General features: G+C 45.0%; 1 protein-coding gene across 4 annotated transcripts; it reads right to left on the bottom strand.

Moving 5' to 3' along the window:
• Positions 1–588: 588 nt before the first annotated feature.
• On the bottom strand, positions 589–16,838 carry NAA25 (N-alpha-acetyltransferase 25, NatB auxiliary subunit). 4 transcript variants are annotated; one of them, XM_034428868.3, is made up of 24 exons: positions 16,616–16,838; positions 13,205–13,290; positions 12,588–12,726; positions 11,870–11,988; positions 11,291–11,365; positions 10,259–10,366; positions 9,959–10,037; positions 9,540–9,651; positions 8,919–9,008; positions 8,593–8,762; positions 7,769–7,881; positions 7,472–7,682; positions 7,093–7,182; positions 6,257–6,437; positions 5,556–5,655; positions 4,873–5,024; positions 4,334–4,459; positions 3,227–3,470; positions 2,961–3,084; positions 2,635–2,700; positions 1,773–1,870; positions 1,570–1,680; positions 1,244–1,390; positions 589–869 (listed from the first exon to the last, which is right to left on the bottom strand). In XM_034428868.3, the coding sequence occupies exons 1-24, from the start codon at positions 16,689–16,691 to the stop codon at positions 747–749; spliced, it is 2,940 nt and encodes a 979-aa protein (XP_034284759.1). In that variant the 5' UTR covers positions 16,692–16,838; the 3' UTR covers positions 589–746. The 4 variants fall into 4 exon arrangements, with proteins under 4 accessions (XP_034284759.1, XP_087736229.1, XP_034284760.1 ...); XM_087880103.1 differs by having other exon boundaries at positions 10,259–10,314; positions 16,616–16,776; XM_034428869.3 differs by lacking the exon at positions 16,616–16,838 and adding an exon at positions 13,614–16,559.
• Between the last annotated feature and the right edge of the window lies 1 nt (position 16,839).

Below are 16,839 nucleotides of genomic sequence, written 5' to 3'. Positions count from 1 at the left end.
TTTCTAAACAAGTTTTCCCAATTTCTTGGAAACAACTGGAGTAGGCTTTAATTGAGAACACCATTCTCCGACACTTACGGGGTACAGAAAAGGAGGTTTGATGCTGGAACCGACGCTGGTCCTCTTTCGACCAATTCGAACGGCTGAAAGGGAAGTTGCATACATAAAAGGAGAATAGAAGACCCTGTTGTAGAGCAGATCGTCAGATTTACTTGGCTGGGGCAGAAGCAGGAAGGGCCTAAGAGATGCTTAGGGGGTCCACAGCTGACCTCAGGCCTGGTCATTTGCTTCTCTACGGCAAAAATGTGCACGCAAACGAAGTGCTGCCTTGCCTGTGGGGAGGGGGAAGTACAAATTCCTTCGAAATAGGCTTCACACTGGATTCCTATTGCTGCTTCTAAAGAGCTGGGAGACCCCCCGACAGTTTCTGAAGAACTCCCCCTCCCCCAGCCAAGGGAGGCGCAACGGGTTAGGCCGGGGATCTGGAGTCTGTTGCAATCTGCTGAACATGTATAAACAGTGGTCTAATAACCCTGACTGTGGAGGGTCCCTGTTTCCATTCTTTTAATGTACAATAATTTAATCAGCTTGAATATATCTTTTTAATACATAAAAAAAGTTTGTGATCAAAGTCCTTCATGCATTTATGAGGAAGTTCCAGATTTTAACACAGAAGGGATGGTCGATGTTGCTTATTTGACGCCAATGCTTCGATCTGGCTTTCTGCACAAGGAGAAGGCGTTTCATCAAACCTTTAGATTTTTTATCGTATCGAGTCTCTTTTTCAGCAGCTCTCCAATTTCTTGAACCGAGTGCTGGTAACTACTCTGGACTTTCCCTAGCGCAGTCTTTGTACACTTCTTTTCCTCCTGGATAAAAGAAAAGGACACGCACACGAGATCATCAGAACCCAATCGGACGGACTCTTGATTTATTCCCATAAAGATCTCCAAATAACGATAAATTTACATTACAAACACAATCTGTGAGTTTCTAAGAAGAGATGCTGGGAAATTAAAGGAAGAAACTAGCTTAAGGGTGCACCGAGTTGGACCAGCCGAAGTATCTGAGCTAGCCATCTGCTGGGAACTTCAGGCTGGTATGCCAGCTGTGAGTTTTTCCACGCACGAGAAACATTTTAAGCAAAAAGCCAGGGTAGGAAAATGAGCAGAAAGAACAAGATAAATTCTGACTATAGGAGAGTGGAGAACTCTTTATTTAAAAGCTAGGTACTATTTCTTACCTGCAAGAGTGAATTATTGTCTATGTACAGCTCTTCAAGTTTAAGTGCAGTTAAATTAATTTCAAGCCCTTTGAGGTGATCTATCACGTTGGAAGTGAGCGTCTGGAGTCCAGAAACATAGTCTTGGAAGCTGGTGAACACAGGAGGCTACAAAGATGTGCGAGAGGGGAAAATGTAAAAGGCCTTCCTTGGTCTGTCCTCAATTGTTTAATGAACCGTATAAAGAATTTGTTCTCAATAATCAGGAATCAGTAGTCAAGCTGTGGCTCTGGGTGGGAGGGGGGAAGAGGAGGAGGAGGAAGAAAGGGCATCATGGTCTAGCCTACCATGGCCACGCTGCTTTCTTTTTTCTTCTTTTTCTTCTTCTGCAGGCTTGACTTCCAGGGCCGGAGGACGGCATCCGAGTAACTGCAGACCCACAAGACGATGGAGATGGTCTGTGAGGATGAGAAGGAGGGGGAGGTGCTTTAGGGGCGTTGCTGCCTTTTGCAGCAAGGCAGGCTGGGTGGTTCCGATCGCCCACACTCACCTCCACAAAGAAGACCAGGTTTTCTAAAATATTTGGATGGGTTTTGAAGCTGCCCTCCCGGATTTCCAACAAATCACCTTTGCATTTATTGACCTGATCTTAAGAAAAGAAGGACAGGGAGAAAGAGGGGAGAAAAACGGCTTGTGGATATTTAAGTCTTTTGCAAAGCAACACAGACACCCATCCTTTCTCTTTGCATCCATACAGACTCTGGTCCCTTTTGCTGAATTATGGAAGTTATAATGGATATTCCTCCCAGAAATAGACAAAGCTGTCGTGGTCCATGTTGCTTATTTTCAGGGCCCGATGCTCTGAAGCAGAGCTCTTCCTTCCCATCTGTAAAATGGCCACATTCCTGTAAGCCATAACGGGTCACGCTCCTTCTGTCCTCTCCTGCTGCTTTTTCTCATTCAGCATTTTTGTAACTTTCCTCCTCAACTCCTGCAGGAGGCAGAACCAACATATGCCAGAAGTGCAAGCTACTTGCTTAAAGAAGGTGTCTGAAAATAGGCTAAGAAGGCCGGGGCAAATAAGACGTAATTGAAAGAAAAATACCGAAATAACTAACTCATAGGGCCTTTCAAGGCTTTCTCTCAAATTCTGCAGTACCGGTCACTTAAGATGCCTTTCCTATTAATGCTGCATACTTTCCTAACATTAACCTAACTGAATAATCAGAAGCCTGCCTTGCGTTTACACACTGTGGGTGAAGATATCCTTTGTAGTTCTGCAGAGGTGCTCTGTGAAAGCTAGCTCTTTTAGGAAAGGGAACCCACAAAGCATGTCCACAAGTAAGGAAGCAGGTTTGTCAGGTCTGAAGCAAGTCAGAATTCTTGGGGACTTATTGGCAAAACTGGCATACCTGTTAGTTGCTCCAGTAACGATTTCAAACAATTTCCTATTCGCTCTTGAATTGCCGTGGAATCTTCTGCAAATAAATAAGGGATCCAATTGTTTATCCAATCAGATGGTTTATCGTAAATACACAAATTAAGGGGGGGGATGTTAGAGGAAACAAAAGGAAAATGCAACGATGGCACAACTCAGTTATAAAAGTTGTGGACTTCAATTCCCAGAATCCCCCAGCCAGCAAAGTTAAAGTTGCCAAGGTTGGACACTCCTGGACTAATCCCTATTTCCCACTCTCTCTCCCGTCAGCCCCAAATCGAAGGAAGTTGGAGGGCTTACCTAAGCCATTGGTATCTAATTCATAAATTTCACTAACTAGATAAAACAAGCTGATTTGGGACTGGCAGCTCCCACTGTCAAAGAAGCTGGCCATCCGTGAAGGAGGGGGCCCGAGGACCGGATACTGTGGAAGGAGGAGAAACACGGCGTATATCACATACTTTCCAACAACAACAACAAAGACAATGTTATTTGTGATCTAACCCAATTCATGCTGTTGCAATCGGTCTATTTAAAACAATTAGCATTCTTTCCCTGACCTATACCTGAATATTTTTCTGTAGAAACCACTTCCCCGATCTCACTGCATCGTCCAGCTGCCGCAGGAGAGTCCGGACGGTGTCGATCTTGGAGGAAACACCATTCTCAGTGCTTTTTTCTGAGTTCTTTGGCTGGCTGCTATGGCCAAGAGCTGGCAGCCCGCTTATTAACCGTAATGTCAGGGACCGAATCCGCAACCAGGTGGTCTCTTCCTCCAAAGAGTATTTTCTGTGCTCTTCAGAAATATTCCTGAGAGAGAAACGGAAAGAGGGAGAATTTAGATCCAGAAACGTGTAAGCAGGCTGCCTATTTTTTTTATCCCTATCTCCTGAAACTTGGGAGTCTAACTCAGCATTTGTGTCGTCCCTTCCATCCACAAGCTACAGTAAAACCTTATTTTAACAGATCTTTTGTGAGTCTGAGGGAGGAAAATTAAATCCAATTGGATGGAATGGAATTCAATTCTTTATTGGCCAAGTGTGATTGGACACGCAAGGAATTTGTCTTGGTGCATACGCTCTCGGTGTACATAAAAGAAAAGATACATTCGTCAAGAATCATAAGGGACAACACTTAATGATAGTCATAGGGTACAAATAAGCAATCAAATCATATTAGGAAACAGTCAATATAAATTGTAAGGATACAGCAACAAGGTTACAGTCATACAGTCGTAAGTGGAAGGAGATGGGTGATGGGAACGATGAGAAGATGAATAGTAGTGCAGACTTAGTAACTAGTTTGACAGTGTTGAAGGAATTATTTGTTTAGCAGTGATGGCGTTCGGGAAAAAACTGTCCTTGTGTCTAGATGTTCTGGTGTGCAGTGCTCTATAGCGTCATTATGCAAATGATCCAGAGCACAGGGTTTGTCTGGACTTTTCTGGAAACACCCAAATAGGTTCCTGGGTGAAATCTGAAGTAAAGAACTGCCTTCTGAATGGAGCTCTGGAGCTTATTCCTAACTGGATCTATTATAATCCAGGGTGATCTATTTATTCCAGGTGGCTGGATAAACACCTAGTGTAAAGCCTACACTGTCCCTGGATCTATTCCCATCTCCCTTCAGATCATCTAAAGCTCCTACTGTCCAACATCAACGTTTCTGCTTACTTGTCTTTTGGATCCCAATTAAATAGGACGGTGAGGTCTCTATTATCTCGCAGGTCTTTCCAGGGAATGTCATCCTCTTCCAGACTTAGGCCCATGGATTTAATACTTTCTTCCAAACTCGTTGATCTGGTTCATGAGGAACCGAACAGAAATGCTGGGTTAGGCACTTAAAAGAGTTTGTTCAGCTTTGTTTTTTTTTTTTCAATGTGGCCATCGAAAGTCTCCCGACTGCAAGGGAAAACGCGTCAGGTGACGGATTCTGCTTTCATCAAAAGCTTTACTCTCTATGAAAATTAGCCAAACACGCCCAGTTACGCATGCAGGACGTGCAAGTGGACCATTTTCAGGGTGCTGTCAGTTTCCTGGATAGAAAAAAGTGAACCCTGCTTGGGCTGGACTCCAGTTATTTCAAGCGTTGCTAGGAATCCTCCTTCCATTTTTTAAGAGAGTTGTCTATCTCTGCTACTCAAACCCGACCCAGTTTTGCCGCCTTCCCAGGAAAAGCCCTTGCAGCGTTACAGACATTTCTCTGGACTCACATATTGGCTTCCAGGAGGAGATCCAGCAACATCCGTTCTGTGCGGACTTGTGAAAAATGAAGGGAGGCGTTCAGCCTGTTCCTGAAAGCGATGAATTCTGGGATCTTCTCAAACGCACCGTATTTATAGGCCTGAATGATGTATTCTGAGGTCTGCAAGGAAAACACAGGAGGGCCTCAAGGCTTGAGGACAGTCCAAGGGGGACTGATTTCTATGTAACGCCTGAGTGAGGGGAACGTTCAAGAGGCTCGTCCCAATCCTTGGGGGGTGGGGGGGGTAGCACTTGTGCAGCCTTCACTCTGGAGACTTGCACAAACTTTCATGAGTTCAGTCTCGAAAGCTGTCAGTCTTTCACAAGCAATTGGGGGGGAGGGGGAGGAAAGCAGGAAGCGCTGTTGTTGCTGAACTTAATCAACCTTGCGGGGCTGACACAAGAACAGCTGAGGAAGTATGGCCATGGGCTTGAAGGTTTGGAAATTATTTGTTAACTCGTGCCGATATCGACCCAACCACAAGTCCATTCCTCCTTCCCTCCCTTCTGCTTCTCCTACCGGGCTCTGAGTATCTACGTGAGACCAGGCAAAGGGAGAGGTACGGTGGGAAGAGCTGGCTCTGCTTCAAAGGACTTTGCACATGGTATCTGAAGAGGAGAAACGGATGCTTCCTCCTGTTCCCACACTTACATCTTTCTGGTTGGAGTGGAAAAACCTGAGTGCAAAATTGCAGGATTGGGACGCAGCAGCATAGTGGCCAAAAGCTGTGGCATAGCGGGTCAGCATGTATCTGCAATGCAGAATGAACAAACCAACAAATCAACGAACCATACTCACAAACCATGAAAGCTGGCTCCGCTTTCCCAGCTGAATGAGCATAGCTTTGTGGTATCCCTGCCGTTTCTTCCCATTATTACCCCATGTAAGGGAAACCCAGGCCACTGTTTTTAAGGGGGGGGGGGAATGGGGCGACACCCTGCACCCAGTATGCCAAGAGCTAGTACATTCCAATGGTTTGCCTAACCAAAATGTTCATTTTGACTGAAGAAGCTACTTGGAATACGTAACAAATCGTCTCTGTTTAATAAACTTTGGTTGTTACCAAGATATAACCTTTTAAAAGATACTTTTGCCTGGATGATGGTGTCTTTATTTACATCTAGGAACACTCAAGCAAGGAGGTAAATCGGAGGTTGCTGCAGAAACTTTAAAGTCCTTCCCGCAAAGGGGCACAACGGCACCTCTCCTTGCCCCAAGACCCCCACAGGACCCTTTCCCAATCTCTGGTGAACAGAGGAAAGACCAGGCAGGCGGCCCCCTTCCCTGCCCAAGACAGCAGCTTCACAAAGCGCCCCCTCCCCACCATCCAGGAAGAGAGGCGAGTTACCCACCCAATGGTATCGTGTTGTATGTGCTTGGCGTCGAGGCTGGAGTAGAGCTCCACCACCGGCTCAAATGCCCCCAGCATGCAGTAGATTCGGATGAGCAGCAATTTGAACTGGGCGTTGGAAGGGCTTGAGGTCAACCCTTCCTCTAGCAGAGTCAAGCACTGCCAGACGGCTGATTCCTCGCCTGGAGGGGGGTAAAAACACAGTTGTGAAGCCGCGAGCGAGAAGGTAAGGAAGGGGCTCTGAAAGTCTGTGAAGGCACCTCGCATAAGTGACTAATTTATCTTGTTCTTCTTCAAAGCTGCATTGTATTCATAACGAGGGAAGAAATTCCAAGATTCAATGTGCAAAGAACACCTTTATGATGTCCCCAAACTCCAATCCTTCTGCTGCTTTAGCAGATAATAGATTTGATCTAGTCTTACGTGAAGAACAGAAGGCTTTCTCTCTTAATTTTTCCATGCCACACATCATCATCATCTTTTAACGACCCCATAATCCCTTCTGGGTTGGAGTCTGGGCAACTGAATGGAGCTAGCAGAGCGTTTAATGGCCGGATGCCCTTCCTGTTGCCAATGTGGAGTTTTGTTCAGCAGATAAGATTCTCATTGTGCCCAGAGAGAGAAATATCTGCCTCTACCTAGGATCGAACTCACAGTCTCCTGATTGTGAGGTGAGAGCTCCACCTCTAGGCCACTGCACCACTCTTCCATGCCACACATAACTGCAGAAATTTCTTCAGCTTCACCCACTGACTTTTGTTGTTAATAAACTAAGCAAGCTATGACCCCGCCTTCCAAAGTCATTTCTGATCACAGACAGGTGTTGTAATAACATACCTGCTTCCAGCCAGAGGTCAAGCAGCAAATGAACAGCAAGCAAGCAGTAGTAATCTGAAAACTGTAACTCTGTTTTCAAACAGGATTTTCCTGGGGGGGAAACAAAGCCACAAAAAAGAACATTTTATGCTTTCAAACATGAGCTAGCTTGGTGAAAATGCTATTTAACATTTCTTGCAGGTTTACTTAAAATGCTAAATTTCCAATTCTCCAAAGTCAAAATGTAACAGCGAGCAGATTTAACTAGCAGGGCTAAAGAACTCGTAAGTCGGTCAATGATGCTCTAGACCTCCTCAGACAATGGTTTAAACCCAACCAGTGAAGGCAGATGCCCAAGGCAGACTCCACGAATGGCCAAGAGGCCCGACACTCTCCTCACCAAAATCTAATCCGTGCCGATAACGTAGCATCAAGTCCTGGACCGCTGCCAGTTTTTGAGCTGTGTCGTCCATGGTGTGGAAGAGTCCAAGCAACCGTGTCAACTGCATCACACACAGGTGTTGTTGTAAAGCTTTGATATTAGCTGGGAGCGCAAGCCTGCCTTCCGGCGGGACAGAAAGGGGGATGACCCCTAATAACTGGTTGATGAACTGCAAACAAAAGGAGAGGAATCTGTCAAACACAGCCTCGGGAGCCCAGGATGCAGGAGGGAGGCGGGAGTTGTCAGCGAGGCTACCTTTGTGTATTGCGTTGATGGAAGGAGGTCAACGAACACCTTGAGATCTGTAAAGCAGCAAGGTTTGTCCCCAAACATCTTGAAGTACTGGAACATGAGTTCTTCTGGGTTGCCTAATAAAGAAAGAATCAGCAACTGAAAAGTGGCAGAATCAGATTTTGGATTGTAAAACTCTCCTAATATTCATGAGGTCTCTTGATAACGGTCAATAGCCAGCAAAGGCCCAGAAAATTGTTCAGGAGAGCCCAGTGAGTCACCAAACTGGCTTTTGGGGGAATCTGGGACTTGAAGTTCACCCATCTTAAAGTTGCCAAGTTTCAAGAACGCTGATTTTAGGATTTACTTAATTAACGAACCCTTCCCTTGCAAAACCAAGCAACCATTTAAAAAAAAAAAAAAGGGGGGGGGGAGGCAAGGAAGGACAATGCAAGCATCTTCACCGTGTGACATTAAAAATACAGCCCAGGAACTCTCTCACCCTGGGGCAATTATTCCCCTCCTTAAAAAAAACAGTCAAGCTACAAAATAAAGTAATGATTCATTAGGGTTTGTTCTTCTTTTGAGCACTGAGGAGCTGCACAGAGGTGTGATAGCACACCTTGCATTACTGCAACTTAGGGGAGCCTCAGCATTTGCACTATTATCCACCTCCAGGAAAACTGCCAAGATTTATAATAGAAGACAAATTGTCTCCCCAGTGGCCGGTGGATGCCTGCAATTCTTGTGCAGAGTTTACATCAGCTGCTGCAATCCCCTGACCCCGTCTCCCCCTTGCGCACCCGCCCCCAAGAGGCTCATTCCGGCATCCCTGCAGCCGCCCTTACCCAATTTCTGTTCTTCAGGGTAGCCTCTGTGCCGCAAGCGGCTGATCAGCTCCAGCTGGGCCAGGTATGGTCCCCGAAGCGGGCGGGCGCTGTTGGACTCGTGGATTAGCCTCTCTTCTATGAACGCGATGGCCTGCTCTGTGCTGTGATGCACGTCTCCTTCCAGAGAACTGAGCACAAGAAGGGCTGTGAGATTCAGTACCTCCATTCCATCTCTCTCTCTCTTCCCCCCATTTGTTCAGCTCCAGGACACAAATTTCTTCCTCCTTTCTCTTTGTATGAAAGATTCCCAGCCTCTCAAAGCCCTCCAAGAGGAGAATACTCACTGCTCTCCTTCAGCTGGAGGCGTCCAAGCCATGCCAATCAGTTGAAAGAGGGAATCGAAGTAGATCATGTAGAACTGCCAATCATCTGGGCTAAAACAGAAAAAAACGAGGGAAAGAAAAAAGCTGAAGGGCAGTGGAGAATGCCTCCTCTCTTGCCATCCCTTTTGTGGGCATTCAGAGTGGACCTACCAGGGAAGGAAATCAAAACTGTTTCCTGAAAGGAAGACGAAAGAGTCTCCCCACCCTCAACTGGCTGTGAAGAATGCATTGCACGGCTCGTCTGAACGTCACAATAATAAAGTGCATGGATTAATGATGCGTGCAGATGAGGGAGCCTTTGAAACGGCAAAGGTAAGTTAGGGAAAGGGTCGCTTGTTAACAAGGCCCTAGATTGGGTGGCGGGTCAAAGAACAAGAAAGGTTAGGCTAAGCAGTTCTAGTTAATAAGATGGACGCCTCTAAGTATAATTGAAAGGGGGGGGTAATGTTCCAAGCGAAGAACAAAAAGGAAAGGTTCCTCTTGGGGGCATCTAATGTTTTCAGTAGCCTGGGAAACATCACGGCAAGGATGGAAAAGGGCTGCCCAAGGTAGGGCCCAGAGGCCCCGCCTACATTTCCTTACTTTTTAAGCAGAAGTTTTCTCGAGAGAGCGTTGCACTCTGGCCATTTGCCCAGCTTCCTGTACATCTCCATGCACTTATTTTCTCTGCTCTGGAGCGCACTGGTTAACTTGTCTAAATATAATACACACACACACACACAAAATGAAAATTCACATTAAGGAGCATGTCGATTTCAGAAGCAAAATCCTCTTTCGTCCAGCAAAAATTGGACTGCAGGGAACCAGGGAAAGTTTTCTGGGGTTTAATTTCAAAACCGCCTTATATAACCCAAGATGCAAAATATCTGGCATGGACACACCTTTGTAGATGAGGCCATGATAAAAGCATATAGTTTTGCAAATTGAGGCAACGTTGAACTGCAGGCAACCCTCTGTGTGACAGATTACATCTCTTTAACAAAGGCACTGGAAAATTTTACCTCCCAATTTTCCTCTCACAACATCCAGAGCTTCTTGGTATTTTTCCAAGCGTTCTAGAATCATGTAGTAAAGTTCCACCTAGTAGAAGTGGACAGCAAGAGGAAGAGATAAGTCAAGAGGAGAGAGAGAGAGAGAGAGAGAGCAACATGCCACCATTAGCTCCACTAATTTATCTTCGGGGCTACCCTTTAAGAAGGGGAGAGATATTTCTTGGACTATTTAATAAACTGTATCATAAACCAAAATCATTTCATTGCAACTGATGTTGAGCTTAAATAGAATTGGGAAAAAAGTCTTACTTCTGCTTCGGCTTCTATTTTATCTTCTTTCACCATTTTTTCTACCATCCTTTCAGCTAGGGGTAAAAACATGGTTTTTGAGAGCTTTTCATCCTGCGCAGATATTGACTGCAAGAAAAAAACACATAGAACTGCCATATAGAGAACCAGCCCACCGTCTGGCTAACATAACACTGTTGGTTTCTAGTTTTTCTCTAGAGGAGCCAAAGCAAGCAAGGCGAATCACACCCTTCTTTCCAATTTACCACAGGCCCAATCCAAAATATTAAGTCGGGTGAAACACTCCAACCAACAAGAACAGCAGTCAGCCAAGTGGCTGCAGTTGTATGCTCATTATTCCAGAAGAGCAGTGACAGGCACCTGATCCCAATAGAACCACTGATGCCAACGTCCCACAAATACAATATTTTTACAACTTTGTAAAAATAAATGAGTGTAAGACTCTGGCCATTCAGCTGTCCTGATTGCTTCAAGTGACAGTCAGTTATCAAATTTCACCCCTTTCTCAAAGGATTCAAGTTTCCTTGTAAATCCTCAAGCTAACATATGAATCTCAACCACCAATTCCAGAATTCAGACGTTCAATGGAAGTGAGAGAGGACAGCACAATGAAGAGTTTCTTTTCCCCTTTTCTTCACCTCAGAACGGGCTGCAGGTAGCACTCACCATCTCTACTTATGTATGGCTCAAATGAGAATGTAGGGGTCTGCAGAAGACCCTTGCATTTCCCAGTAGAGAAATGTTATTATTTCACAGCACATTCTCATCCAATTTGTTGATCGAATTGCACTATGAAAATAAGGTTTAATGTAGCTCACTCTCAACCTAATTCTGGAAACTATAACCTCAACTACATGCTCTCTGTAGATCTGGAAGACGCCAAGTTAAGAAAGGCTGTACCGCTGTATGACAACCTGTGCTTGCAACATATATAATCTACCTCTAACATCTACTTAGCATTTTCACATATTTTAATCCGAAAGTCAGCCAATTCCAAAGACAATTTTCTCTCCTCTGAAATGTGGTACCTACCTGCATTATTAAACTCATCACGGACCAAAAATAGTATGGGTTTTTAGGGACAATCTTATAAAGGGCCATTCCAGCCTGGAAAAGAAGAAAACACAAATCGGGATGACAGAGAACTTCACAGAAAACAACCCGCTGGCCAAAAGCTATAATATTCTAGCCAACGGTGACCTCTAAGGAGAGTCTTTACACAATTTCAAAGTGTTTGCTGACAGGAAGGGAACGAATGAGGGAGGCTCCCTTCTGTTATATTTTGGACTACAGAATTGCAACCTAGATGGGCAGGAGCTGCCACCACCCTCTTCTGTCTTCTCTGGCCTGGCCCTCACTGCACTTTAGGTATTGGCTTTAAGAGGGAACAGGAAACAGCAATCAAAACTCTGCCGTAACCTGACACTCCCTGATGTCATATGAACGTCCTTCCAAAGAAGAAAGTCTGCTCAGGAGCCTCAGCAATTCCTCCGGCTAAAAGAAGCGAAATTTTGCATTTCATGGGTGATCCGCGAAGAGGCCTGGGTCTCCTTGGGGGAGGGAAGCCAGTTCCTTCCCTGAGAGAAACATGCCTATGATGCTGGCAAGTACCTGCTGCATCTTCTTATATTCTCCGACTCTTGCATAAGCCATGAAGAGATGAGAATGGTATTCCTCACTGCTGGGAACTTTCTTCACGGCTGCCTCGTAGAGTTTCGTGACCAGCTCAGCTGAAAGCAGATATTCTAAGCATTAAAAGTAGGCAGGTGAAGACTTAGAGCCCTTTCATTATCGTAACAGGACTGAAAGATTTGGCACTATTTGTTTTCTCAAAATGCACCTTGAGACCTTCTCTTCTTTGGGATGGCACCAGGGCTTGGCATCCGTGATCCCAACCACCCCCAGAGGACTGCAATACTGACTCAGCTGGCAGTTTGAGGGATCAGGTTTAACCACACTTTCATTCCCCAGAATGTTTTGGAGCCATAAAATGGGAGGTGTATAAAAATGGTTCCCTGGCCTAGAAGTTTGGCATTATGCCACAAGCAACCAAAACCACTACCACCACCACCCATTAATTCAGAAATTGTTTCTGGTCGCGCCCCCCCCCCCAATAAATTTCAGCAAGAATGAAAAATAAACATTTCCTTGAATTAAGAGTTATAACTAAAATCTTGGCAAAATAGGATCTGGGGTCATTTTTGAGAGGACCCCTCCTTCAACATATTGAAGAAGGGCTGATGAGATGCATGTGGGTTGGAAGGAGAGACAGTCTTCTTAAAAATGAAAATAAAAACCCTAAAGGGGTAAGGATAGCTGGAAAACGTACGCCGATGCATTTCTCGATACAGGATTGTCAACGCCTGCAAGGAATTGTCATCCGTGGGTTCAAGGGCTGCTACTTCTTGAGCCAAAGTAAATGCTTCGTCTTGTCTCCCAGTTCTTTGCAGGCCAATTGCTTTCAAAACCTGTGCGCAGATCAAATAATATTTTAAGAGGTTTTGAGGTAGCTGTCAATAAGGATAGTCACGAAAAATCCCATTCCAAGAATAATCAACAAAGAAATGGTTTAGTGGGTCAAACGTTAAATCTCAGAAGTTGAACACTAACTCTGATTTACCTTAGGATGCTAAGCCATGCTGAGGTGGACAAATACGTTGAAGAAGAATTACCTACTTCAACAACCCGGAGCTTGATCAACATGGCAAAGTTCATCTCACTGGACAGGGGAAAAACCAGGAGCAACAAAGGCAATGTTGCAGAGGGGGGAAAAACTGCCCCACAAAGGATGACTTCAAAGCTTAGCTTTAAAGTCTGCAGCTCTGGTTGTTCGACCCAGCCCAACCCTTTCTAGGGAGGCGACAGGCAGAAAGCAGACTCTGGCCCTTGCTTATTCAAGATTTAAGACAAAGACAACTTAACAAAATAAACTAACTGTGAGCTCACCTTAGCACAGTGAAGATCTCTGTGTTTTTTTAGCAGTTTGTCTGCTTGCTGGATTGCCATTTTATTATTGCCATTATCAAGATAATCTAAAGAAAAGAAGGGAGAATTACTACAGACTATAAAGTTGAGAATCAGCTCCCCCCCCCCACACGGCAGGGTTTCCAGGTGAGCTGGACTACAATTCCCATCCCTGTTGTAATGGATAAAGTAATTGGAATGGGCTCCACCCAATACATCAGTAGGGCATCCTTCTGAGAACAGCTTATTCTCCACGGAGGAGTTTTCTTGTTTGGATTGGAAGAGAGGGCTGCTCTTGGTTTCTGGTGGGAAACGAGTGGCTTCCTCAGATATTTGGTGACTCTTTGGTGGCTGCTTAACATGAGGTTCAACATCCTTAAATCTAACTCACTTTCACAAACCACAGTAGGAAGGTGTTTGGTCTCCAGCTTCCAATCTGACTTGCTGGAAGAGAAACCGGCCAGAACTCCTAGTTATGAGGGGTCCTTGATGCTCTGTTGAGCATGGTTGTTTTCTCCTTTATTGGTAGCTCCTGGTTAATCTATCATACTGAACAATCAAGCTCCTACGGCCTAACCAATCTTGCTGGAACCAAAGAAGAACCAAACAGGCTTTTTTCATGACCTAGCATGAAGCATAGACAATATGAATTCCATCTATGATAGATGCAAAAAGAGATTCTTAATAAGGAAACTTTGTGGATATTTTGCCACCATATCAAAGGAGCAGAGAATTAAAAAGATGTGACAGTCAGCCACAACAAATTACTTCAAACCTGTTAATTCAACTCCTTGAATATTAAGTATGATTCCCAGGCTGGACTTGAGAAAGTTAACAAAGTTTAATGAAGCTTCTAAACAATACACCATAAATTAAAACAAAAAGCAAACTAATGCCAAGGGAAAGACTCTTAGCTCTCATTAAAGAAGGTATTAAATGAGATAAAATCAGAACTTGCCTGGACATTACATTAATTGTAAATGTAAATGTAGTTATATAAAAAAAACCAAAAATGTTTTTATGACACGCACCAATTAATACTAACATTGTTTTGAAATATTATTCAAAATAATACTAAATTGCTTCCAATCTCTTTCAGCATTGTCTTTCAATACAGAATTTGTTCAGCACTGTGGTGTTCATATCTCCAATTTAGAAACTATCTGATATGTACATATAACGTTACGCATTTTAAAAAATGGTTGAGAAACCTTCTTTTCCATTAGAGAGACTGACTGCTCAAAGATTATTTTTAGGAGGCACAGGCAGTTTGTCAAATGTAACATTAAGCAGTTCTGACCTAATTCTTGTGAAAAGAACCAAGTGCAGACAAAACCCTGAAAATGCAGTTGTTGACTTTCATGAGAAATGCAGAAACAGCCAGACTAGCTGGGCCTGTAAAGAGGTACCTTTAAAGTTTGCATTATCAGAAAAAAATCCCAAAGCAATTCTTCTTACCTCTCCCGACTAGCCCTTTTTTTTTAACTGACAAGTTAGGAAACACTGATTTTAGGCTGAGCTTTTTCTTTTTTTGAGGCTCTCCTGCCAATACTACTTTTTGTCTCATTCATCGGTCTATGCAAAACTGTAAATCACCCTGTCCATTTTTAGTCAATATAAAGATAGAAAAGTGGTATTATGCAATACTGTAGAAAGCAATTTTCTTAAGCAGCAAAAGTAATTTACTTGAAGCCAAGGGAGAGACAAATTGCTGCCTCTGAATGAAAGAAACCATTCCTCATGAGTTTTCAGTTTACTGGGAGAAGCAGCAACAGAGGCTTGCACAACAGAAGTGAAATATGAAGCAATCGAATCAAATAGTGTGTGGGATATACATAACCTAAAGCAAAATAATAATTAATACTTGGACTGGGTTGGAAGAAAGAGGCCTTCAGGAGGCATGTTGAAAGAACAGTTCAAGCATCTCACCAAACTATCCCGATCAAGAGATATATCAGAAATCTTGTATTTATAGGTCAGTCTATAAAAGTCTTTGGAAAAGCCAGGTAGGAGAACCAGGCACCAAACCACCTGTCTTATAGAGAGCCTGAATTGTTTTCACCAAAATAAATACATTTTAAAAATATATTTTTCACCCTTGTTTTTACTTCTTCAGCAAACGGAGTAAAAAGAACACAGGTGGAATCCTCAGAAGTTCACCATCTACGTTTTAAAGTTAAGTTTTAAAGCTCTCTAACACCCAGGGCACTCCAGTGCATGTTCTCACAATCAAAGAGGAAGTCCTGCAAGAAGCTAAACTTCATACCAATTCCTGTTTCTGCAGATTTAATAAGTTCAGGAGGTCTCTATTCCCATTCCTGTATGAATCCTATATCAGCCCTCCAAGTGATTTCTGGATGGTGCCTTTTCCCTCCCTAATCCAACTCCAAAAACTCTGTACTTGGTCAGCAACCCCTGAAAAATGTGGGAAGGATATATGTGTATGTGTGTGTATATATATAGATATATAGATAGATACATACATAAACATGCCTATAAAAAAGAGAAGCCAAACATTTTACGGACTCCTTCTTTCTAAGCCACAGATGGCTGAAAAGGTACAATAAACCACATTCTTTGGAGACCCACTACAGAACTGGGGAAAAGCAGAAATACTTTTAAGCATGCTGCATATTAACAGAACTAAAACCAGCACTTTTGAGAGCCTGGGCTGAGAATCCTTTGCACCCCCTGTGACTATATTTATGGAAAACTTTGTTTTATGAGGTCCATCACAAAATGAGTGGGGGGGTGGTCGTCTGCTCCCCAAAGGCTTAGGTAGAGTACTATTATGGTTATAAAATAGCATTGCTGGACCTTCTTTTTTTGGGGGGGGAGGGGGGTCTCCATGATTGCACCAGGTAAAACTTTATGAAGCTTTCCAGGTTCTCCCCCCCACCCAAAAGCTCTCCCAATAAAGATACTGAGGACCTGGGGGGGGAAAGGGGGGGGGAGAGTTTTCCTCTCTCCCTCACCCCAAATTAAAGGTTTTGCTAACCCCCAATTTCAGGCCACTGAGGGGAAGATTACTCCAAAAAGCCCTTTAGAGGCACCTCCATCCTCCTTGTGCAAAACAAAGCCTAAAAGGGGGTCCCGTCCCACGAGGGGGGGAGGGGAGGGGACCCCTTTAGATGGCACCCCGATACCCCCTCACAGCGCCCCCCCCTCAACCCCCGGGGTCCTCTCCCTCAGGAGAAGAGACCCTCCCCGCCCGCTTCCCCCGTCCTCTCCCGCCCCCAGAAAGACGGGGGTCCCGGGAAGGGTCCCGGCTCCAGGCGCGGCCCTCGGAGACCCCGAGGAGGGAGGCGTCCGTGGGGCCCGGCCTTCCCCTCCCTCCAAGCAGGCCCGGCGAGGCGCGTGAGGGAAAAGGCGGGAAGCGCGCGCGGGGCCTACCGTAGATGGGCCGCAGGCGCCGGTCGTTCGGGTCCTGCACATGGCCCCGCGCACCCGCCGCCGCCGCCGCCGCCATGATGAGAGCGCAGAACCGCAGCGCGCAGCCGCCGCCGCCACCGCCGGGCCTGCCCGCTCGCCCGCCCGCCCGGCCGCCTCTGCTCGCTCGCTCTCCCTCTCTCCCTCACGGGCGCCTGGCGGGGCGGGCCGAGGGCGGGCGGGAGGCG

Source organism: Pantherophis guttatus, chromosome 17 (genome assembly GCF_059756535.1).
Source record: "Pantherophis guttatus breed Tessera chromosome 17, ASM5975653v1, whole genome shotgun sequence".
Lineage (NCBI taxonomy): Eukaryota > Metazoa > Chordata > Lepidosauria > Squamata > Colubridae > Pantherophis > Pantherophis guttatus.
The sequence above is the reverse complement of the archived record's forward strand: the minus strand, read 5'-3'. Positions and strand labels throughout refer to the sequence as shown.

What these genes read in the sequence shown, in the direction of transcription:
- NAA25 (XM_034428868.3), bottom strand. Translation starts at nt 16,691, where the DNA reads ATGGCGGCGGCGGCGGCGGCGGGTGCGCGGGGCCATGTGCAGGACCCG. An exon ending in TGATGAGTTTAATAATGCAG is followed by an intron (nt 10,367 to 11,290) that starts GTAGGTACCACA and finishes TTTTTCTTGCAG; the next exon opens with TCAATATCTGCGCAGGATGA. An exon ending in AATTGGGATCCAAAAGACAA is followed by an intron (nt 3,471 to 4,333) that starts GTAAGCAGAAAC and finishes TTTCTCTCTCAG; the next exon opens with GAATATTTCTGAAGAGCACA.